Raw genomic sequence first — 25,355 nt, forward strand, 5'->3', positions numbered from 1 at the left:
AATAAAGGATTTCTCAAACATGCGTGAATGAAACAAAACACAACTCCGGGTAACATTATAACGTGGCTTAAAGCTCACAAGAGTCAATTTCGCATAATATAAGACCTTTAATACATCCACAGTTACATTTTCTCATTTGTGGAGCAGATTTCACAACACACTATTTACATCCACTAAGAAAACCGGATAACTGGCCTAGTCCTATTTAAACTGATTGATCTAATGCATGTAAACTCAGGAACAATGATTGAGGTGTCATGGTTTTAATCTCAAAATCAAAGTAACACATCTGGAGAAGCTGATGTGTACTCTGATACCTGCTACATGTAACAGTGCAGTCTGATTTACATTAGGCGCAGACTAGGTGAGGCGTTCACCTGCACAAGGTGGATGTGTACTCACTTGTTTTAGCTCAACAGCGATGAAAAGTACAGTCCCTCCACTGCGGACTAGCAAATGTTGTGTTTTGGTCCACCATGTTAAAGTGAAAGTGAAATCTACCGGAGCTTCAATATGCTTATTTGGTTCTGCGACCTGCTGTAGACTTGGACAAGAGTGGTCTAACAGGTTTTGGGCCACAGAAAATTTTAAGTTGGTTGTTTAGGAGTTCTCTGTGCATGTAAATGCAGTGACTTAGGCATCTGTAATTATGTCCCCATATCTTCAGGTAGTGGTCTATCAATACTTTCTTGTCTTCTTCATGTCACTGCCGGCTCCACACGGTTCAGTCTTGTAGAGGACATGTTGGAGGGGCGAGGGGAGTGTGAAGGAGGCTCCTGGGAGGTCGAGGCACAGCCGTGGGTCAAAGGCCAATCAGAGGTGGTGGTCTCTATGTGGGAGTTGACACTGGACACGGACCACACTTCACTCAGCTCTGCGACACAAACAGCTTTTCACTGTCTCATTTGAATGCAACATATTGAACTTAAAAGTGCAACTTACAGGTTTTCATGTTTTTCTAATTATGACTTGGTTTGGTGGGATAGTATGTGATAAATATTTATCATAGTTTTATATAAGTTGCCAATTTGTGGAAAAAATTGATAAGAAAAGTGCAAAAATACAGGAAGTAGCGTTGAGTTCTTGTCGTAACGGTGCGGATAGGACCAAAGGATGCAGACCAGAGCAGTTTTAACAGTGTTTATTTACAGCGGTGAAAATGCAGTCTTTAAACAGGTCACAAGAGCAGGTACAGGAACCGGGGAGCGGGAGACGGGTCAGGCGGGTGCGGTGCAGGTAGAGGCGGGCAGGACAGGACCAGGACGGGGATAGAAGCAGGTGCGGTACCAGGGCAGGCGGATCAGACGAAGACCAGAGCGGGGAGCGGGTGACAAACCAGAGACCAGGACCGGACAGGGGACGAGACGAGCAGGAGACGAGACGAGCAGGAGACGAGACGAGCAGGAGACGAGACGAGCAGGAGACAAGACGAGCTGGAAGCGATACCGGGACTGGAACGTGGCGGCAGGAGCTGGGCGAGTAGAGGCAGGAATCTGGAGGGTGCATAAATCCAAATGAGCATTTGCCGGAAAGTACCATATAACAAAGCTTAGCAAGAAACATTCACGTTTTACACGCGGACGGTCTGGCACCGAGTGTAGACTGCCAAGCCTTCTTGTACTCAGCAGCAGGTGGTGGTGATTAGGCTGATGCACCCCAGGTGTGCACGGGAGGAGTCAGGCACTCCACCCAGCTCCAGACACACAGGTAGGGGAGGGGGAGAGAGCACGGGAGGACAGGGAAAACTGACATCATGACAGTACCCCCCCCCTAAGGTCCACCTCCTGGTGGACCCCCAGGCTTGTCAGGATGAGCGCGGTGGAAGTCTCTCACCATGTCGGGGTCCAGAATGCGTGCCCTGGGCACCCAGGATCGCTCCTCCGGACCGTAACCCTCCCAATCGACGAGGTACTGGAGGCCCCTACCACGGCGACGAACGTCAATCAGGCGGCGGACGGTGAACGCCGGGTGGCCGTCAATGACTCGGGCGGGCGGTGGGGGATCGGCCGGAGGGCACAGGTCGCTGGTCCGGACTGGTTTAACCTGGGAGACGTGAAAGGTCGGATGAATCCGGAGAGACGGGGGTAACTGGAGGCGCACCGCCGATGGATTTATGATCCTCATGATCTTAAACGGTCCCAGGAATCGGGGGGACAGCTTACGGGAGTCCGTCTTCAGCGGGACCGTCTTGGCGGAGAGCCAAACCATCTGGCCAGGTTGGTATACGGGCGCCGGGACACGGTGGCGATCGGCCGTCGCCTTAGTGCGCGCTCCAGCCCGAAGAAGGGCCGCCCTGGCCTTCTTCCAGATCCGGCGACAGCGCTGGAGATGGCGCTGAACAGACGGGACGGCGAGGTCCCTCTCCTCCGTGGGAAAGAGAGGGGGTTGATATCCCAGCGATGCCTCGAAGGGAGACATACCAGTGGCGGAACTCACGAGGGAGTTGTGAGCGTACTCTATCCAGGGCAGGTGAGTACTCCAGGTCGCGGGGTTGGCGGAGGCTGTGCACCGTAGGGCCGACTCCAGGTCTTGGTTGGCCCGCTCCGTCTGCCCATTAGATTGTGGATGGAACCCGGACGTGAGGCTAACCGTGGCCCCCAAACTGTTGCAGAAAGACCGCCATACCTGAGAGGTGAATTGGGTCCCTCTGTCGGACACGATGTCCACCGGGATGCCGTGGAGTCGGAAGACATGACTGGTCAGCTGGTCGGCAGTTTCTTTGGCTGTGGGGAGCTTAGGCAGGGCAACGAAATGGGCGGCCTTGGAGAAGCGGTCCACAATGGTGAGAACCACCGTGTTCCCCTGGGAAGGGGGAAGGCCCGTCACGAAGTCCAAGGCGATGTGGGACCAAGGGCGACGAGGAACTGGGAGAGGATGCAAGAGACCAGAAGGGGGTGAGTGGGAGGCCTTGGCCCGAGCACATACCTGGCAGGCGGCGACATAAGCCCGGGTGTCTGTGTCCATCGTGGGCCACCAGAAGCGTCTCCTGAGGAGGGAGAGAGAGCGACCGGCACCAGGATGGCAGGCGAAACGGGAGGCATGGACCCACTGGAGCACCTGAGACCGGACAGAATCGGGAACAAACAGTTTATCTGGAGGGCCGTTACCTGGGTCGGGGTCGTTGGTCTGGGCCTCTCGGACGGTGTCCTCGATATCCCAATGGACCGCGGCCACCACACACGAGGAGGGGATAATTGTTTCTGCGGTGACCGGGCTATCCTCCAGGGCGAACTGGCGGGAGAGGGCATCTGGTTTGACGTTCCGAGATCCGGGGCGGTAGGTGAGGAGAAAGTTGAAGCGGCTGAAGAAGAGGGACCAACGAGCTTGACGGGGATTGAGGCGCCTGGCGGACTGGATGTACTCCAAGTTTTTATGGTCGGTCCAGACGATGAATGGTTGCTCCGCCCCTTCGAGCCAGTGGCGCCACTCCTCCAAGGCCAGCTTTACGGCAAGGAGCTCCCGATCCCCCACATCATAATTGACCTCGGCCGAGGACAATCGCCGGGAAAAGAAGGCGCAGGGACAGAGGCGGTTGTGGGGGTCGAACCTCTGCGAAAGCACGGCCCCCACTCCCGAGTCGGAGGCGTCGACCTCCACGATGAATTGCCGTGAAGGGTCGGGCTGGTGCAGGATGGGAGCGGAGGTAAATAGTCTCTTAAGCTTCTCGAAGGCTGTCTGCGCCTCAGGAGACCAGGCAAACGGCAAAGCAGGAGAGGTGAGTTTAGTTAAGGGCGAGATAACCCTACTAAAATCCCGGATGAAACGTCTATAAAAATTGGCAAAGCCGATAAATCTCTGGAGCTGTCTCCGGCTGGTAGGAACGGGCCACTCAGTGACAGCCTGGATCTTTTCAGGGTCAGCTCTTACTTGGCCCCGCCCCACAATGAAGCCCAAAAAGCTGACCTCCTCTGCGTGAAACTCGCATTTCTCAGCTTTCACGAACAGTTTATTCTCGAGGAGGCGCTGGAGAACCTGGCGAACGTGCTGATGATGCTCCTGGGGGGACCGCGAGAAAATCAAGATGTCATCCAAGTAAACAAAGACGAATCGGTTAAGGAAATCACGGAGCACATCGTTGATGAGGGCTTGGAATACGGCAGGGGCGTTGGTGAGACCGAAGGGCATAACCAAGTATTCGAAATGTCCCAGGGGTGTCTTGAAGGCCGTCTTCCATTCGTCTCCCTCCCTGATGCGCACCAGGTGGTACGCATTCCGCAAATCCAACTTTGAGAAGATGGTCGCACCGTGGAGGGGCGTAAATGCCGAGTCCAGTAAGGGAAGCGGGTATTTATTCTTTACGGTTATATTGTTCAGACCCCGGTAATCAATGCAAGGCCGCAGGGATTTGTCCTTCTTAGCCACAAAGAAGAACCCCGCTCCCACGGGTGAAGTGGACGGGCGGATGATTCCGGCAGCCAGGGACCCACGGATATAGTCCTCCATTGACTCGCGTTCAGGTTTAGACAGGTTATATAGCCTGCTAGATGGTAGTGGGGCACCCGGCAGGAGGTCAATGGCGCAGTCATATGGACGGTGGGGCGGTAAAGAGAGGGCCTTGCTCTTGCTAAAAACCTCCCCCAGGTCGTGATATTCAGCAGGCACCGAGGACAGATTGGGGGTGTCTGGGGACGGATCAGCGACAGGAACGGACCTCCCGGCCGGAGGGAGGGCGGACCGAAGGCACTTGGCGTGGCAATCGGGACTCCAGCCCGAAACTCCGCCCCTGGCCCAATCGAAAACAGGGTTGTGGGCGCGTAGCCAGGGGTAACCAAGGACCAGAGGAGAAGCGGAGGAGGACAGGACATGAAACTGACGGTTCTCTTGGTGGTTGCCGGACAGAATCACGGTGACAGGTTCTGTGATGTGAGTGATGTGCCCCAGAAAACGTCCATTGAGCCCCTGGGCATTTAAGGGGCGTTCGAGGGGCTCCAGGTAGACCCCGAGCTGCTCCGCGACTTGGGCATCAATAAAGTCCCTCTCAGCCCCGGAGTCGATAAGGGCGGAAACGCATAAGGTCTCTGTGCGAACGCACAGGGTGGCGCTGAGCCGCAGTCTATTAGAAGAGTCCAGGATGTGTTGCTCGCCCACCAGTACTCCCAGTGCTACTGGTGGGCCCCCCCTTTTGGCCGAACTGGGCAAGTGACCACATAATGTCCGCGCTCACCGCAGTAGAGGCAAGCCCCGGCCAGACGACGCCTCCGTTGACGCTCCTCGGTCGACACAAGGGTCCTGTCGAGTTGCATGGGCTCATCCGGCGGGGGCGGGGCAGCGCGTGGCTCCGGCGGGACCGGTGACCGGCGTCTCTCTCGGCGACGAGCCCGTAGGCGGTTGTCTATACGGTGAGTGAGGGAGATGAGGGTCCGCAGGTCGGGGGGTTCGTCCCGGGAAACCAATTCATCTTTCAAAGTCTCGTTCAGGCCCCGCACAAACACAGCCCGCAGCGCGCTGTCCGTCCAGTCCAGCTCCGCCGCATGTGTCCAGAATTCAATGGAATAATCCGCTACCGTCCTGGAGCCCTGGCTGAGAGTCAATAACCGGGAGGCAGCATTGTCCTGGTAGTGCGGGTGGTCAAACACCAGCTTAAACGTGGACACAAATTCATTAAAATCCAGGCTATCCACAGACGTCTTCATTAGGCGCGCCTCTGCCCACTGGAGAGCTCTGCCCCGGAGTAATCCACATATATATCGGATCTTGGTGGCCCCCGAGCTGAAACGAGAAGGGCATTGCTGGAACATGAACTCGCACTGGAACAGGAATCCGCGACAGAGGTGAGGTTGTCCAGCATACGGCTCCGGATCCGTGCCTCTCGGCTCCGGGAGGCATGGTGGCGCTCCAGCTGCAGCAGGCGGGGTGACGAGGAGCGCGGCCACCTGGTGGTTAAGCTGTGCCACCTGCTGGGACAATGTCTGATTTAGCTCCAATAGAGTTCGAATGGATTGTTCGTGCTGACCCAGCACCGCCTCGGGGTGAGAGTGCGTGAGGCGGCGCATCTGGTCCGGATCTGAGCCTGCTTGGTCCATAGTGGCCAGACCGTTCTGTCGTAACGGTGCGGATAGGACCAAAGGATGCAGACCAGAGCAGTTTTAACAGTGTTTATTTACAGCGGTGAAAATGCAGTCTTTAAACAGGTCACAAGAGCAGGTACAGGAACCGGGGAGCGGGAGACGGGTCAGGCGGGTGCGGTGCAGGTAGAGGCGGGCAGGACAGGACCAGGACGGGGATAGAAGCAGGTGCGGTACCAGGGCAGGCGGATCAGACGAAGACCAGAGCGGGGAGCGGGTGACAAACCAGAGACCAGGACCGGACAGGGGACGAGACGAGCAGGAGACGAGACGAGCAGGAGACGAGACGAGCAGGAGACGAGACGAGCAGGAGACAAGACGAGCTGGAAGCGATACCGGGACTGGAACGTGGCGGCAGGAGCTGGGCGAGTAGAGGCAGGAATCTGGAGGGTGCATAAATCCAAATGAGCATTTGCCGGAAAGTACCATATAACAAAGCTTAGCAAGAAACATTCACGTTTTACACGCGGACGGTCTGGCACCGAGTGTAGACTGCCAAGCCTTCTTGTACTCAGCAGCAGGTGGTGGTGATTAGGCTGATGCACCCCAGGTGTGCACGGGAGGAGTCAGGCACTCCACCCAGCTCCAGACACACAGGTAGGGGAGGGGGAGAGAGCACGGGAGGACAGGGAAAACTGACATCATGACAGTTCTAAAACAAAATCCCTCCACCTATGTCATCAACACGGAAAATTCCATCCAAAAGGCAAAGATAATTCATGCACAAGGAAGAGAGGTGTTATCATCTATTTTTATTAGTCTAATCATAACTATTACACATGTTTTGGCCCTTGTTACCCATTATAATCGCTACGTAACATTTATGGAATTACCTCTATGTCATATCTGCTGTGTGTGTCCAACCAGGAGGTAAAATTAGGCAAGATTTTTAGTGAAATCTTAAATATAATGATATGCACTTTCAATTTCAGGAAATATTTTTGAATAGTAAAGAGGTTAGTAATGCATGATCATATATAGTTTAAAGCATTGTCACATGTTCACTCATGCATTGACACATGATTTAAGGGTCTGTACCTGTTTTTTTCCAGGTATTTGAGCAAAATGTGTCTCGCCTCAGTACAGAATTATTGTATAAGCGGGCCTTGAGGTCAAAATAAGTCTGCTGCATCAGAATTTAAAGTTAAAGTGTTTTATTGTCAGAATATGAGGAAGTGCAATGTTAGCATGCTAGTTTTTGTTAACATTAGCATGACGGATCCACTCTGGCCTCTGAGAAAAGCCCTTATAAACTCATCGTGGTGAATAATTAGGATGCTTAGAATGCATAAGAAAATTGGCTTACATTTGGTATCACACCGTGGTTAATCACCATATTTCATTATATTTCATTTGTGATTAGATTATTAGCAAAATAATAAATGTAATCTCTGTTGAGTGTTTGGGGCAGTGCTGAGAACCCACCTGTTCTGAACTTGCTGTAGGTGCCCGTGTCCAGTGATGCGTCTCCTTCAGAGCTGAGGGCCAGAGCCTGCTCCCTCCACCTGCAGCAGCACACACTAAAAAGTCTATGTGCTCACTAAGGCTGCAATGATTCACCTGAGTAATCAGCGACTAGTGTTATCACAAAAAATACAGCATTCTTAACTGTATGTACGATTTTCATGTTAAATTTCCTAAACTTTACCTATCAGTGTCCACAGATATGAGGTAAACATATTGAAAGAAAGCTCAGAACTTCCAGAATTCACTCACTGAGCTGCAGAGATGCTGCACTAGCACCGACTAATGATTGGCTGTGGGTGCTGGGGTTTAGGTACGATTCAGATCAGAGCCCATTTAGATTTTAGTTATAGCATCTGGCAACCTAAATGTGAGGAGCTCAATCTGCTTTCTGATTGAAACAAAACAAAACCCACAATGACAACATCTGCAACTTTTATGTTTTTTCTTACTCACCAGTGGAAGCAGAAGACAAGTAGCACCAAAGCCAGGGACAGCAGGTCTGTGAGGGTCCACATGAGGCTGTACTCCCCTGGGCTCTGTCACACACCAAATAGGAATTTTATATGTACTAGAGTAGTGATTACAGCGGCCATATATAAGTGTCATTCATGTTTTAGAATTTGCTGATTTCATAATCTCAGCTGGGGAACAGGGGTCTATAAATAACTCTATGGGAGATTCACTGTTTTAAAAAACATCTCCAAACTTCAGATCCACAAATGTCGAACCTTATCATTATTTGTTTGGGATTGAGTCCATCAATCACGTCTTTGGGGTTGAACAATGGTACTACTTTCTGAAGCTATTGTGAAAAAATAATTTCACTTTTTTTATTTATACTAAGAAAGAAGTGGATAAGAAGTTGAACTTTGTACCAGTTATTCCAGAGAACCATAAACCAGGTCAACAAATCTGCAATCTGACAGTTAAACAGCAAATTCCACCTGAGAATCCTGACCTGTCCTACAGCTCAGTTTAAACTATAGGGATTCTACAATGTTGTGATGTTAAGTGAACACAACCTATTGATCACCATATTTTTAAGACTATAAGTCACACTTTTTTCATAGTTTGACCGAAGGTGCGACTTATACTCAGATGGGACTTATATGTGAACTTATTAAAATATATAATTTCACTTTATTGTCACACTGACAAACGCGCGAGGACACTCTAGACTTGTGTATCAGTATCTACTATTTCTGTACCATTGAAAATATAAAACTTCAACATTACAGTAATTTGAAATGATTGAATTTGGCTGGTACGACTTATACTCCAGAGCGACATATAGTCTGGAAAATACGGTATATAAAATATCCAATAAGGAAAATGCAAAGATACTGAACCTGATCATTTCTATTAATGACTACCCCAAGAGCTCACTGTATTACCACAAAAGTCGACATTTTAGCTAATCCCCATCTGCATTAAAAACATTTGCTATTAGAATGTTGTGATGCCATCTGAAAGCCAGTGATTTTCAGCTTCTAAGATGTGATGATGTCATACTCCCAGATGGAGGAAAGAAGATTTCTCTATTGAATTCATTGTCATCTTGCTATGAAATACCCAAAAGGTAAATTCACAATGTGATGTGAAGTCCCATTAAAACACAAAAAACAAACAAAAACAAAAACAACTGCATTTGAACAATTTAAATTTTAGCTGCCCCCCCCTCTGTATTAAATATTGTTAGTCTATAAAGTGATGTCACATGAACCACCCCATACCCGTACCATAAGCAGTAGCGGCTGCGTCATGGTGCTCAGCCTCTGGGGGGCGTTGGTGGTCAAAGACTGAACTCCGCTGCACCAGGCCACAGAGTAGAGCCAAGGCTCGCTCACAACGTACAGATTTACACTGATGTTCACCGCCTGGTACTCTCTGCAACGCAGCACATTAAGTCAATACTACATCACAATACTACTGTACTTAAAGAGGGGGTATTATGCTGCCATGTTATAATGTTCCCTCATCAAAAACATGTCTAAAAAGATTTTATATGTCATCCATACATGTTTGAGTTTGCGATCTCTCCCCAGCTCTATTCAAACCCTCCTTACGGTTAGCAGTACGACTCTGTGCAATGCTCAGCCCACAAGCCTACATCTCCCATCCTCCCCCAAGACAATTCTCCATAAATATACAAAAACATGATACAAAACTGTACAGAACAACTTGACAAACTTGATTTGATGTGCAGTTTTGTATCATGTTTCTGCATACTGTATTGCCATGTGGCATAGGTGATCTGGGCTTCTGAATCTTACAAATAACCATAAGGATGGTTTGAAAAGGGCCAGGAGAGATTGCTAAAATATACATACATACATACATACATGGATGACATCTAAAGTCTCTTCAGGCATGTTTTTGATAACAGCACAACATTATAATATGGTAAAAAGCTAAGAAAAATACATTTTACATAATACTCCCCCTTAATAAACATTTGGACTAAAAAAATTTCCATATGACGCCCACAGAGAGCCAGACCTGACGAGCTGGGGGGACATGGCACTGTAGTGTAGGTTGAGCTTGACAATGTTGTTACTCTGCAGTTCCTGTAGGGGGAGCTGGCTGCCTGAGGTCTGCTGTAGGTCAGGGTCTATCTCCTGAACTAGAGAGCGCAGATCAGAGGGCAGCCACAGCACCTGAACCACAACACATGACAAGATGTGATTGATTTTTTTTAATACACAGTTCCATTAAAGCTCATATTATGTGTTTATGTTTTTAAAATCTATGTTATAATGTTGTTTCCTCTTCACTAACATACATGGAGTTGTATTTTGTTTTATACACACATGGTTAACACACAAATCCTGCATATTTAGGCTGAGTTTTTTCTCTTGTGTTCTCTCTGTGTTCTCTGCTCCACCTTGCAATGCCATTCACGTTCACTAGAATCACTTCAGCCCGGGAATTGTCAATCTCTACTGAACTAAAGGTTAAAGGTAGCTGTTAATTGGAAAACTACAGCTTCACGACATCACAAGGAAAAACAAAGCATTTTAAATTTGTAAACAGACCAATAATAAAGGATTACTCAAACTTGTGTGAATGAAACAACACACAAATTTCCCAATCACAAGCTAGAGTAAACACTTTACTACTTCTGGTTTATTGTCAGAATTTTTTTACATCTCTACACCAAGTTTTAGTGTCTCTTTATGTACGGTAATGTAGTGGATTTGGCTCATGTTGGATGCATTATGCTGGAAATACAGTATGTTCAATCTTTATACGCAGGCGGCATGCATTCATAAACAGGAAACAACTGTTGCATTTGTACTGTTGACTCACCATTTAAGTTACCATAACTGGAATCACAGCGGTTAATATAAGATCAAGTCAACGTTTGGGAAGAAATTATTACTTTATGTTTATATCTACTTTTTGCCATTTTGTTTTCGCCTGATTCTGCATTCTCTCTTGTCCAGTCATCTCGTTTGGTCATTAACCACACCTGGAGCCAAACCAGCCCCAGACTCCACTAGGACCCCTCAAATGGGGCAGTACAGTTCAATTTAGACAGTGGAGACACACGCTCCAAAGTGAACCAGTGGAAACGAGGCTTAAGCCATTGTGATGTAATTGACTGAACTAACAATGGAGAATAAGTGACTCCTATATATAAAGCCAAAAACATGCCTTGTAAAATAAAGAGATATGGGGCATTTTGGTGAGTTTGAGAGGAGCTTTTTACAGAAAGCCAACATTTTACAGGTTAGAACTGTGGAATGGTGAGCCCACTCACAGTATATGAATGCATATTCTTCAAGGTATTCTTGGGCAGTAAAAACACTGGTAATTGAATGCAAGAAAAATATGTTTAATAAGATTTTATGGAATATTCTAGTCAAGGCATCTACACAGGGACAAGTAGGGTGCTTTTTTGTGCTTTTACCTATGTTATAACTTTGTTCCCTCATCAAAAACATAGCTTGAGTTGTATATGGCTTCATTGATGCTTGTTTGATGAATCCTTGTTTAGTAAGTCCGCTCCTTCTAAGCTCCATAAAACATGAGGTTTTGAGGGTTTTTTTAAGAGGTAAAAGTCTGAAGGTCTCAAATAAATCAAGACTGAGCATTTCTGCCATAAAATCATGTTCATTGCAACTACATGCTTTAGTTAGTATCGGAAAAAGTTAATAACCCTGGTTGTTGTGTGGTTTTTAAATGTAATTGTGAATGTAATTCCCTCCTTTGCCTGTAGATGGAATCCTAACCTCAGTTTCAAATATTGTAGTAATACTGTAGAAACGAGGAGTCTATTAAAAGAGTATTCAATAATTTAAAGTAAAGGTACTTAAAAGCATGTTTAAAGGCCAGGAACAGGAAGCAATGCATAATAGGTGTTATTAAAAGTCCTATATCACACAAAAGGCATTCTTGTGAGGTTTAAGCCATGTTATAATGTTGTTACCTCATCAAAAACATACTCAGAGTTGTGCTTTGTTTCATTCACACATGTCTGAGTAACCCTTTATTATCAGTCTGTCTACATCGCCATCACAAGGCGGAAATAGAGTGTTTTCTGCTTGAGAGAAGAACTCACCCTAAATATACAGGATTTGTGTGTTAAACATGTGTGAACGAAGCAAAACACAACTCCAGGTCTGTTTTTAATGAGCCACCAACAGTATAACATAGATCAGAAAACAGCGATAGGCTGTTTAAAGGAGTTTGTATTGTATGAAAAACGAGAGAAAACAAGATAATATGACTTGGGACATGTTTGTGTACAAACCTGAGAGGAAAGGATAGAGGACTGGTTGAGGAGCACGTCCAGGGTGCGTTGGACCCACGTGTCCCTGTAGGGGTGTCCCTTGGGTGGGCGGTACAGGTCAAAAATGACCAGGGACTGGGAGTGCGCAGCCAGCTGCAGGAAGTCCACCAGGGAACAGATGGACTGGTTCTGAGCCTGGAGCCGCTCATCCTCCGGCAGAGAGCCCGCGGTCCTGAACGGGTTACTCTAAAGAGATCATACAGCGGCCATGAGGTTAGACAGGTGGAAGGTGACAGCACAGTTAGAAAGAGGTGGGTTGAGTAGCCAAACATTATACTCAAGTAAGATTAAAGGGCCCATATTACGTTATTTTCTGATCGATGTTATAATGTTGTTTCCTCAGCACAAACATACCTGGAGTTGTGTTTTGTTTCAATCTAGTTGTTTACAGTAAGGAGTAAGGTGTGAACTGTGAGTTTTTCATGATTGCTCAAGACCCTAATGGGTGATATAACATCTATTAGCATACTCTATTATTGTTATTTACTATTTACTACTACTACTTGCTAATAGGTGTTAAATCACCCATTATGGTCTTGAATGATTATGCGAAATATGCAGGTACTAGTGTTTAGATAGTGAGGTTTCAGATCAGAGAAAGTCCTTTTAGGTGTAAACTATTTCAGCATTGAAACTGGCGTCCCAAATGAAAGAGTCATGTGAAGCTCATTCTGCTTTCTGATGTGATAATCGTCTTGAGAATCAAATCACGAAATTATAACATAAACAACTTGGCATCATATTACTGTCTTTATCTGTATGAAGGGAGGAGCTACCTGCACTAACACACCCTAGGTGTTTACAGTAAGGAGTATAACAAGAGTGAAGTCCATTGAACTACTCTAAGATGTGAACTGTGACTTTTTCATGATTGTTCAAGACTCTAATGCAGTGGTTCTTAACCTTGTTGAAGGTACTGAACCCCACCAGTTTCATATGCACATTCACCGAACCCTTCTTTATTGAAAAATAAAACATGATTTTTTTCAAATTCCAAGACACGTGTGTTTTACTGGTGCACAAAATGAACCGTGCATTAATATCACTGTGTTCAAAGAATAAATACAATACATGAACTCACAACAAATTACATACATACCTTTTCACAAAGACATGACCTTTTTTAATACTATCACACTGAAATGATTTTAATTTTTAATCTTATGTATTCCAATAATGAACATATTGTATTCATGCTATTTATTATTTTTAACATTTTAACACACACCGTAACTCCACAACCAATTGTGTCCTCGTGTAAATTCAGATGGCATGTCAAAGCAGAGGCATGAGGCTCTTTAAATACGTTACTGTCATTGCGGTAATGTGCCTTCATGGTCCCTTGAAGATGTCCAATCAGAGCGCAATTGTCGCCGGGATCCTCCCAGTCAATGCTGGGGCATCACTCTGGCCGTGTCTCATGCTGTGTCTCAATTCACCAAAGAACGGCACATTTAAGTCGGGCGGGTATTTCGATAGGCACATTGAAGGGTGCATTTGTCAAATTGGGACACGGCCGGCTTCTGGAGACGCTCACAGTCCGCAAATCATATGAGTCGGGTGCATGTCTAGACCTCCGCCGAACCCCTGAGATTGACTCACCGAACCCCTAGGGTTCGATCGAACCCAGGTTAAGAACCACTGCTCTAATGGGTGATATAACACCTATTAGCATATTCTATTATTGCTATTTATTATTTACTACTACTACAGTTCTTGCTAATAGGTGTCAGCACTCAGTGACAGTTCAAATCATAGGGTAGTTCAAAGTACTAATAACAGGTATTGTAAAGAACTAGAATGTGTTCAGTGTAGTTAGCGTCTCTCTTCAGACAGATATAAAGCAGTGAGTATAAGGCCCGTCCGGGATTTGACCCCGAGACCTCTCATACCTGAAGTGTGAATCATACTCCTAGACCAACAAACCACTTCTCAGGAAACCTGAGAACCTAACCTGTTCTTAACAAGTTTTTTATTTTTTTTATTCTAAAGTGCCAGAATGAGTGGAGGGTTTATTCTTTTTTCATCTGGGATTTGATACCTTATCCTGTAAGGCATTTAGAAAGGTAGATTAAATGTCAATGCAAGGTTCATCCAGGATTAGAACCAAGAACATCTTGCACCCAAACGTTTGTCCAGTTGACAGAATTCAACTATCTTTTTTAAATGGAACCTCCTGGACATTTGAGGGATTACACAGATTTCTAAATAAGCCTTTCAGTGATTATTGCCCTCCCCAGTTCAGACCTGAGAGCAGGGACTCACCGAGAGGAACCATGCGCCGGCATTGAGCGTCCTCAGTTGGCTCCAGGAGAACATGGCAGCCGGGCTCCTGCTGCGCTCGGGGTACTGCTGCTGAACGTCTGTGGTCCTCAGCAGGGTGCGGTCATGCATCAGGAAGGGCACCCCATCCAAACTATAGGACATCACAAACACAGAGCAGGCTCAGAAGCAGGAACTGCTCTGGGAAACTTATCCCCAACTCAACTACCACCTGTTCGCTCTCTAGTTTAACTGGTCAATTAATCATTACAAGTCGAAAAATCGTTGCAGCGCAAGATTTCTTTGTTATAGAACAAATAGTATGCATTATTTATACTGTTATTGACCTATAAACATGCTCTTGAGTCCCTTTGCTTTGGCACATTATTTGAAAAGTTTAAATGGCTATGTTCTGACACCTTGACATCTTGATTCTACAGTATTTCTGCAATACTGGGAACTGATGTTAGGAGTCCATCCACTAACAGTAGAGGGAATTACATTTGAAAAATCACACAACAACTAGGGTTATTAACTTTTTCAGAGCCATGCAGTTGCAATGAACGCAATTTGACGCAGAAATGCTCAGATTTTGATTTATGGACTTGCAGGAGACCTCTGGACTTCAACCTATGACAGCATAAAACTGAATTTTAAGATTTTGTGTTTTATGTGGCTTAGAAGGAGTGGATTAAACAAGAATTCATCAAACAAGCATGAATAAAGCAAGCATGTTTTTTATGAGGGAATAATGTTATATAATGATTAAGAACTTAAAAAAGTAAATTTGATGTTCTTAATACACAGTCTAACCATGCACAGTACTGTCTCCTTGAGCTGTGTTTATGAGCATGACTGACCTGAGTGTGACGTCGGTCTCCAACCCCGCACAGCCACACTGCACAGCTTTCTCAAACGCCATGAGGGTGTTCTCTGGAGCCAGCTGCACACACACCACACACAAAAACACACACATAAATACAGATGCACACACGCACACCACAAGAGCACAGTATGGTTAAAGGAACTGTATATAAGATTCTGTTTCACAAACTGCATCCCCAGATACAAGGCAGTCGTGTAATTGCTTTTAGTGATAAGTGTAATGTTTGTATATTCTTAATTACAAAAAACACAGGACACAATGACATGGCGTGTCAGTATATTGAGAATGAGACAAACTTGTATGTGTCCTCTATCTGCAGAGGACACATGGCAACCCAGGTTCAGTTGTGATTGTAGGACCTTTTTAAAGCAGTAAGAGGCTACACAGGCTACATATAGTTACTTTAACCACTACAGTAATTTTCCTTCAAACTGGCCTACAAATCATAAAATTAACACATTAATTAACATTAATAACACAATGGAATTTTTTTCAACTTGGCCATCATGTCCAATATTTTTGTAACTAAGAATAAATCAGTATTATAATTGTTAATTTGAACATATTTGCCTTGTATCTGTGGAAAATAAATCACTTTCTTTAAATGTGTGAATACAAAAACAAAACTTCTCCAGTTATGTTTCCGACACAAAGACATTCTCATACAATCATATGAGTCAAAGTTAATAAAAGTACATTTAGCAGGATATGTCCCTTTAAAGCATGACTACACTGGCTGGCAGAGGGTCTCACCATAGGCGCTCCTCGGTGTCCGATGAGTGCGGGAGGGGGGCCCAGGCTGTCCTTGTCTTTGATACAGGGAGAGTACAGCCCCAGAGGCACCAGGTACAGAGCAGACAGGAGCAGTAGGAAGAGGCCGAGGATCAGGGCTCTCTGCACTGTCACACAAAACAACCAGCACTATTAACACAGAGACATGCAAACTAAGTACTGGAGATGCCAAGACACATTCTGTCAAAATTATTATAAAAAATACAATACAAACGATGGAAAATATTAAATAAAATGACATTATTCAGCAAATGTATCTAAAGCCACTGTCCCGATTTAACTCTTAAAAACACAAAAAAAAACCATACTCACTAATTGCATTCAGAGCATCCTCATTGTTCGCTGTGATGTGTTTATAAGTGCTTTTCACAACTCAGAATCCAGAGCGGAGTTTGACCATCACAGTAACGCTTAAAATAAGTAGCACGCTAATGCACACTTCATGATTGTCAGAAAATAAAAGCTTTAGATGCAGACACTACACAGCAGACTTATTTTGACATCAAGAGCTGATTATGCAATATATCTGAACAGGGGCAAATCTAATTTTGCTTAAATAATTTGACTATTTCAACAAACAAAACATAATTGCTGACTAGACGACTATTAATATAATAGCAAAATGGCCCTTATTTATTTTTTTAATGCTACACCATGAAACATGTCAGGGGGAGAAAATGCTACCTGGTTTTGTCCACAGAGCTGCTATTGCTTTGCCTGGAATGTTCCACACTATGGCATTATATTTGCGTAGCTTGCATTTATTCAATTACAGGTGTTTTTATATCTTAAAAACTATACCTTGTAAAACATCTATTCTTAAGCTCTTCCTTAAGCTCCCCATAGAGGATACCTTCAATTTCCTGGGTGTCAATAATTAAAAATACAATATGTAACTTTCTGGAGGTGGCATGTCACCTGCATGTTTCTAAGGAAAATTAAAACCATGCTTTCAATGGATTCTCTATGGAGATAGATACACTTTATACCATATTATTATACACGTTTTTCAGTGCAGTATAATAAAATTAAAAAGGTTTTATTTTAGTTTATTTTTTGGTTAAAAAGTTACATACTGTGGCTTTAAAATGAAGATTAAAAACAAGAGCAAAATAGTACTTCTGCAGAGACCCATGGACTCACCTGCCCTGGTCATCTGAAACGAGAGTACAGCAACAGGCCAGGACAGAGCCGTCATCAGCAAGACTCCCCCCATGTGCAGGTACGGGGCTGTTACCTGGCAACACGGGCATGCATGTTTAATGTGTAACAAGAGGTTTGAGCTCTTGTACCTCATTTTTTCCCAACCAAGTTATGCCACACTATCGACATTTTGCACTGGTGGCTACACTAGCAAATGTAGATTTCTGAAAATGTATGTTTTCACAATCCGATTAAGGTTAGGGTTAAGATTAGGATTAGGTTTAGTAACAGTTAATTTGGTTAAGGTTAGAGCGGAGCGGGTCTGCTCCAACGTGACCCAATCAAAATGAGACATAGTGTTACAGAATAATCTTCATTTCTACAAAACTGTGAGACTACCCACAACATAGGTATAAAGACTGTCCCGGGTCATTTGGATCATTACAGCCCTAACAGACAATACTGTGAGCTCCACTGAGCAGTACCTGGAAGGACAGTAGCAGTGTGGTCCACTCTCTGCTCCACAGATCTGATAGGACAGAGATGGCCGCCACAGAGAAGAGCAGCACCACGCTCACTGCCACCTGAAGGAGGAGGACACACAGACTCACTGCAGATTTCACTCCACTACACACAACTTGATGTTAAGTGAGGTTAGGGCCAAAGATTTGTCTACATAAAGTTGAAAATCCTAAGCATATCACAAATTGAGAAAATAAAAATTGGAGGACGAAGTACAGAACAGTGGGTGTATAAATAAAATGTAACAATGTTATTCATGTTTATGAAATTTGAAATAAAAAATTTTAGATATCCAATCGGTCAGGCAATTTTTCAAGTTTCTGGTTTGAAATACAAATATAAGATAAAAATCGATAGGTCTCTGAAGGCTTTAACAGGCTGCAGAAGCTGTAGGATACTGGAGGCTGGTATAATGAGGTATAATTGAGGTATAATTAGTTGCAAATTTCTGTGGTAGATTTTAGTAGTTAAGGTTGAGCTGATCTGTATTAGTATGGTTGTGGTGCGTTGATTGGGAGTTCTAGGTATACCATGTGTTTGTATTATTTGTGAGCTGAGTTGTTGTTTCTGGTGCTTACTTTGTGAACCCAGTGCAGAGAGATCCTTTGGCGTTCAGACAGCAGGCACAGCAGCAGCAGCTTCACACAGTACAATACACATTAGAATAACTGGGGTCACTTCAGCTTAGATAAACTTGTACATCCTTAAACAATACAAAACTTGAGCCTTTAGGAGAATACCTTATTGTTTTCATCTAGGCTAAGATATAAACATGTGCTTGAGTCAGTGGGAAATTTGTTTTTTTAAGGAGTGAGTATAAAAGTCAGAACTCTAGTTATGACAACTTTTAAGGGCAATGCAGTAGAGATCGACCGATATGTATTTTTTCATTGTCGATGTTGATTGTTTAGAATACAGAGGAGCTGAAGACCGATAAGCTCTGGTGATATTTTGTGGGCCGATATCTAGGGCTGATTTAGATAATTTTCCCCAAATCTAATCATGCACAACCTTGTTTTGCTACAATCTGAATAGGAGGGCAGTGTAGTCACATTTTTTGCCGTACTCTATTTTTACTAAAATGTTCAAGCGTTATCCAAATATTTTACATGCATATTTAGACTGCTCGTTGGGCCAAACAAAATATCAGCCTCTGCTAGAGATTTTTGATAGCTGATACGCTGAAAAGTAAAAATATCGGCCCTACATCTCTACAATGCAGCAATGTTTTATTAGGAATGAAAACAGATGACTCAAGTGTAGGAGCAGGAGCAGATCGGCCCCATTTGATACTTTCAGACTGCAACAATGTGAGCTTTTAGCCGTGTTGGAATGTTGTTAGCTCCTCAAAACATACCTAGAATTCTGTTTTGTTTTCATTCATTTTCTACTGTAGTTTGGTTGTTAAATTGTATAAAATTGTGTGAATTGTTTGTCCCTGTTGATTACTTAAGTATAAAACATGATCTTGTTTGTTGAAACTATGGGGGGACTTAAAAACATCTGACCATGAGCGCAGTGAGGTAGGTGAAGAAGGCCGCAGTGATGGCCAACAGCACCACAGACCAGGGGAACCAGAAGCCAAGGGCCCCAAACGTAAACCTGCACACATAAACAGCAAACAAACAACAATGAGCAGAGCCTATTCAAAAACATGGTCAAAGCACAATAATCTGGAATACTTTAAAGACGCAGTATTATATTTCTATGGGGTATTGTTAACACATAACATATTTAGACCGCCATCATCCTCTTTCCTGCTCTGTCCTTGGCCCCTCCCATTGCTCTACTCTGGTCTCTGTCAGGACATTTGTCCTCTCGTCACACCTGAGTATTTCATACATAAAAACATAAATATCTGACCAGTCAAAGTCATTGTAGTCGTTCTTGGCCTGTCCCCAGAAGTATAGAAAGACCAGCGTGATGCAGAAGGCCACAGTGAGCAGAGCCAGACTGAGCACCTCCACCTGCACACAGTAAACACACACATTTATATAGCTTTGGCAGGTTCCCATGGAGACAGGGCTGGACATTGGCCTGAGGAATGTAAACTCTTTAACAGCTTTACAGAAATCTGATACAACTTTGTCACAATATTTACACATGTCTTTCTGAAAGAAAATACCCTACATCAGTGGCATATTGTAATTCAATATATATTATATATACAGGTATAACACAGGTAAACGAATGTAAGTAAGTAGCAACCTACTACTTAAAGGTGTATTATGTTATTATTTTGCTTTTCTGTTATTGTTTTGCTAAGCTGTTCCAGTGGCTAGCACTCTTGCCTCACAGCAAGAAGATTGCATGTTCTACTGCGTAGGACTTTCAGTTTGCATGTTTCTCCCTTGTCTAGGTGGGTTTCCTTCCGGGTGATTTTTCCCCAAAAAAACACTGGTGCTATTCACAGCTGGGCACATGCCCCAAAAATCTGGTACCCCTGCTTAAATGCCACTGGATGTGCAGTAAGAACTGTCTGAATCTTGATCTGTTTCAAACCTACAAACACTTTAAGACAGAAATTAGTTCACCCAAACGACAAAACCCCGAGCCACAAACAAAGTAATGTAGTCTACTCCACTCAGTGTAGTGAAGAGTGCAGTGAGAGTTACATTGGAGAAACTAAACAGTCACTCCATCAGAGAATGTACCAACACCGGCGTGAGACCTCTTTTGGACCCCAGTCCGCCATGCATCTCCATCTCAAAGCCACTAACCACTCCTTTGAAGATAGTGAGGTTCAGATCTTAGCCAGAGAAAATAAATGGTTTGAGACAGGAGTTAAAGAAGCTATTTTTGTTAGGAAAGAGAAATCTTCCTTAAACAGGAATGGGAGCCTGAGACATAATCTCTCACAGATCTATGATTCCATCCTCCCAAAGCAAACAAAGAGAACAATAGGAGGGTCATTAACAGTTGTCTAGGATCGTTAAGGCTTAAACTGGAGACAATAGCTGTTTACAGTTTCAATGTAGATATAAGGCAGTGTCCACCAGCAATTTGACCAGAACTGAAGCAGCGGCTTGGATGAGCAGTGAAATGTCTTCACTCCTAAAACTCACTCACTTCACTCAATTGACAGATTTAAACTTTGTCTTTTGTTATGTTCCAGTGGTTCATCCCATGTAAGAGCTTTTTCTCTCATGGTGGTACCTCCAGCACCTCTTTCTCTGTACTCTCTGATATTTGCTGAGCACATCATTTGTTGGGGCCTTGTCCTTGATGCACATATGGATCTTGGATGTTTCATCCTGGACAGTGGCTCTCACATTCACTAGTCCTCGGCCTCCTTCCCTATGGCTCCAGTACAATCTCAAGGTGCTGGATTTGGGATGGAACCTGCCACGATGCACAGTCAGGAGCTTTCGGGTCTAAATGTCTGTGGTCTGTAACTCCTCCTTTGGCCATCTTATGATTCCTGCTGGGTATCTGATAACTGTTTAGTTTGCATTACTATTTTGTTGCATATATATATTACAGACAATATACTTGGTATTCAATTTATTTTTGTATAGTCCAAAAGCACAAAAAAGCTAAACACTAAATCAACTTCTTTTGCTACTAAAGATAGGATTATTTACTGTTCCAAGTCACTTTTTTTATGTTGGAGCATACTAGGTAAATTTTCTCCACCAAGTAATCACTGAGAGTCAGACAAGCAAACCATGGCTGTTATTAAACATTTCACTATTGTTCAATATGTTGCTTTATTTACTCTTTTTGTGGAAAATGCTTTGGACAGTCTGAGTGACAACAGACAATGGCCCTGGTCATTTCAACAGCAGTGTTATAAAACCTACAATTGTACTGAAAGGCATGCACACGCTTACATAACAGAAGCAGCCGGTGAACAGGTCATGTGGAGAGCTAGGTCAAGCTCAGCTTTCACACTCTGTATCAGTCGAAGGCGGTCTATGGTTTGAAAAAATAATTCAAATGTTTTGGAGGTTAGTAGTTCAGTTGCTAAAGACGGTTATGTGTTTGCATAACGTCTAACATATTCTTTACCAAATCTACACTTTAAACTGCCTTTTAAAATATGATTTTATGTTATGCTTTCTAAAAGCCTTTTGCACTTGCTTGATTTGAAAAATATTTTAACAAATATTTTAACAAAGATTCTTCACCCCATATGACCGGACCAAAATAAAATGTGTGAAGCCCCAACACATTGACAGTCATGCTGTTGATCTCTGCATTTTGTACACAGAGGATTTCAGTCTGGTTTCTTCTTCTGTGTTAGACCAAACTTCATTCATTGATCTCTGAGCTGCAATGTTTAATCTGCCTCTCAATCACACCCATCGGTATTTGTACATGCACACCAGGAAAACAGGATAACTGACCTAGTCCAAGCATCTAAACGTCTCTTCATCCTCAGTTAGCACTTGTTTGGTTCTTTGGCCTGCTGGGACAAGAGAGGAGGCAGATCATTTGAATTTGTTTGTTTAGCACTCCCTGACTTCTCTGTGCATGTAAATGTAGTTCAGACTACATGTCTTAGTAAAGCATTGAAAAATTATGGAGTGTGGATCAGGAAAGGTTCCAGTGGTCTTGAAGTACTTTGAATTACTGTTGGAGAACTGCAGTGATTGTCATTTAGATCTTCAGGTCAGATAGTATCCAAAACTACAACATACAGAACACATAAGTAAGTAACTAATAAAATGGTACTACCTTGCTACAGCCGCAGTCTCCAGGCTCAGGGCCGCTCCTCTGCTGTGGGCCCCAGTGGCACCCGTACAGCCCCTTCACACACCACACCAGGGGCCCGTGCTTGTACCGCCGCAGCAGCCTAGAGCGAAGCCCATACACACGGCCAAACTGCAGCTGACCCTCCATGCTCACCTCATGACCAGGCCCTCTGGAGCACAAAAGCATGTCACAGTTAGGCAGTCCATCAATAATCAGAGATGGGTAGTACTCAGTTACATTTACTTGGGTAACGTTTTATAGAAATTGTACTTCTCAGAGTACTTTTCTAGCAGCATACTTTTACTCCTCCTTGAGTAATATTTTTATTGAAGTAAGTGTACTGTTCCTTGAGTAAAAGGTTTGGTTACTCTTCCCACTATAAGTTTTCAAGTGACAAAAGCTTTGTGTTATTTGAATATTTGTTTCTTGCACTGCTCCTTCAAATATGATTTAGTGTGTCTCATTTTTGTGTCTGTCCTTTGAAGATTTTGTGCATTATTTAATGTTTAGTCCTTCAAATTCCATTAACTTCAAATTATAAATCAGATGTTACGTCCCAACGGTTACTCTTAAGTTACTCTAATGTGAGTAGTTTTCCTAAACACATTTTACTCTTGCTTGAGTAATTTTTTGGACCACTACTTTGTATTTCTACTTGAGTAATATTATTTTGAAGTAATGTTACTTTACTAAAATTTTGCCTTAATTTACTACTATTTGTCTTATTTTATCTGTTGAACATTTATTGTTGTTGTTTTATCTATTTTTATCTATTTTTATTTGCACTCTGTAAAGCACTTTGTGATTTTATCTGTGAAAGGTGCTATATAAATAAAGTTTACTTACTTACTTACTACTCAACACACCTCTGTCAATAATCAGGACTCTACAGTCAAAATATAATCTGCAGAAGTAAGTAAATAAAAGAAAATGATGAGATTTCTGAGATTTATAAAATCAACTAATTCAATTCCGTCTACTCCCCTAAAAGTACACCTAATGTAAAGTGTTTCCTGTTTGGTTGTGTAAAATTACTTCATTCAAAAAGTTGGATTTGATAAAGCTGCTCACATTCTAGAGGAAATGTGATCTATTAGGCAATGTGAATGAAAATAAGATAGAACTGTGATGTTTCTTCCCTCAGTAATCCTAACTTAATTATTTGATATTGCGACACATCACTGCAGAGGTCTCCACAGCTGTACGCAGCAGCTGTTTTCCTAATATGGTTAAGGGCTGAAGTTGGATGATCCAATGGGTCGGTCCAGTGAAGGTGAATGGACTCTGAGCAGCACTTCCTGGATTACAAAGTGTTAACATTATTGGGAGCAAAGTTTGTGAGCTCGGTATTGGAAGATGCCTCATAATGCCTTCTGACTGAATTGTGTTTGATAAGTCTCAAAGTTTATTGTGTTTTTAAAGTAGAACTAAACACTATTGTTTTTCTTTGCTACTACTACATGGAATTTTAATAGTATGCACTACTGTTTCTATTCTTTTTTTGGCAATTTTAGTGTAAGCAGCTTTGTGGGCACTGCAATTTCAAGTACTATGTGTCATCACATATGACTGTCCTGATTACAGCCAGATCTTTTCAATTAGAAACACCTGGATGCAGTTTAGTTGTTAGTTCTGGTGCCTGCCCACAAGGGGGCCCTCTATCATAGCAATGAAACATAGCTTCTGTTAGCTTCTGTGCCTATTCTGAATTGGGGATGGTTCTTCACCACCGTCAGTCACCGTCATGGTTAGTGGAAAGGCAGTGGATCTGGATCCGGATGATGTCACACATTTATAGCCACACATCAGACCTGACCAAAATAAGTTGTGAACCTGACCAAAATAAGTTGTGGCTCCCAGGGCAAACGAGTAACTTGCAGCCCATTTGAGAGACAACCTGCATTGTTTGCCAAACTTAAGATGAAAATATCCATCATAAGTAACATACCATGTGAAATAAACTATTGAATGTAATTTGTGTTAGTTTGGATTTGTATGAATAATGGTACGTGTTTGTGTCAACTTTGCTATCACTAGATTAGCTCTGGTAAATAGCATTTTACACAGCTGATGGCTGTGGTGCCAGCATATCATATCCTTTTTCTGGGGGCTTTCTCAGGTTAGTACGTGAGCTTTTTTATAGTCAAGAGTTATATAATTGACAAATTTATTAATTCATTGTTAATTTCATTTTCAGCAAAAAACAAAGATGATTGCTCAGACACCTGCAAATTGTATGGTAATTTATGTTTAGTGACTTAAAAAAAAACAAAAAAAAACTTGTTTTAATAATTGTCATGGTAATATCATTAATCACAATTATTTTGGTCAAAATAATCATGAGTCTAAATTTTAATATCGTCTCATCCCTACTAGTAACTGAAATGCGGATTGTTGGTCTAGTGGTAATATTCTGACAAGTGCAGCTGTAGCCTCAGTTATGCTCTGAGGACTCACACTTGGACTCAGATTCAGACTCAGTCTTGCAGACCTTAAGGACTTGACTTGTTGGACTCTGACTTTGACTTGGACTTGAGCATAAGTGGACTACAGCACTGAGCACTTCTTACCAAACAGGCATACTAAATCATTGTCTATGGAGCTGACACAAACTGTCTTGTGTTTTTATCAGGAAGCCTGTGTTATTGTGGACCTTTGCTCTGTGCGGGAAATCACAGAGTGCCTGTGTGCTGCAGTCTTTAGAAATATGATCTAGCACTAGTTC

At 43.5% G+C, this 25,355-nt stretch overlaps 1 protein-coding gene across 1 annotated transcript; it reads right to left on the reverse strand.

Annotated features, from left to right (window-relative positions):
• Nucleotides 1–266: 266 nt before the first annotated feature.
• LOC117381500 (glycerophosphodiester phosphodiesterase domain-containing protein 5-like) lies at nucleotides 267–22,793 on the reverse strand. The gene is made up of 15 exons (XM_033978478.2): nucleotides 22,613–22,793; nucleotides 19,796–19,899; nucleotides 19,441–19,534; nucleotides 18,511–18,570; nucleotides 17,896–17,994; nucleotides 17,411–17,504; nucleotides 16,229–16,374; nucleotides 15,450–15,532; nucleotides 14,593–14,743; nucleotides 12,289–12,513; nucleotides 10,032–10,189; nucleotides 9,272–9,419; nucleotides 7,986–8,068; nucleotides 7,491–7,570; nucleotides 267–874 (listed from the first exon to the last, which is right to left on the reverse strand). The coding sequence occupies exons 1-15, from the start codon at nucleotides 22,775–22,777 to the stop codon at nucleotides 699–701; spliced, it is 1,866 nt and encodes a 621-aa protein (XP_033834369.1). The 5' UTR covers nucleotides 22,778–22,793; the 3' UTR covers nucleotides 267–698.
• Between the last annotated feature and the right edge of the window lie 2,562 nt (nucleotides 22,794–25,355).

This window comes from Periophthalmus magnuspinnatus, chromosome 14 (assembly GCF_009829125.3).
Source record: "Periophthalmus magnuspinnatus isolate fPerMag1 chromosome 14, fPerMag1.2.pri, whole genome shotgun sequence".
Classification (NCBI taxonomy): Eukaryota; Metazoa; Chordata; class Actinopteri; order Gobiiformes; family Gobiidae; genus Periophthalmus; species Periophthalmus magnuspinnatus.

Coding starts and splice junctions, on each gene's coding strand:
- LOC117381500 (XM_033978478.2), bottom strand. CDS start 22,777: ATGGAGGGTCAGCTGCAGTTTGGCCGTGTGTATGGGCTTCGCTCTAGG. Junction 10,190..12,288: donor CCTCTATCCTTTCCTCTCAG/GTTTGTACACAA, acceptor GTTGTGGTTCAG/GTGCTGTGGCTGCCCTCTGA. Junction 9,420..10,031: donor ATGTCCCCCCAGCTCGTCAG/GTCTGGCTCTCT, acceptor GCTGCGTTGCAG/AGAGTACCAGGCGGTGAACA.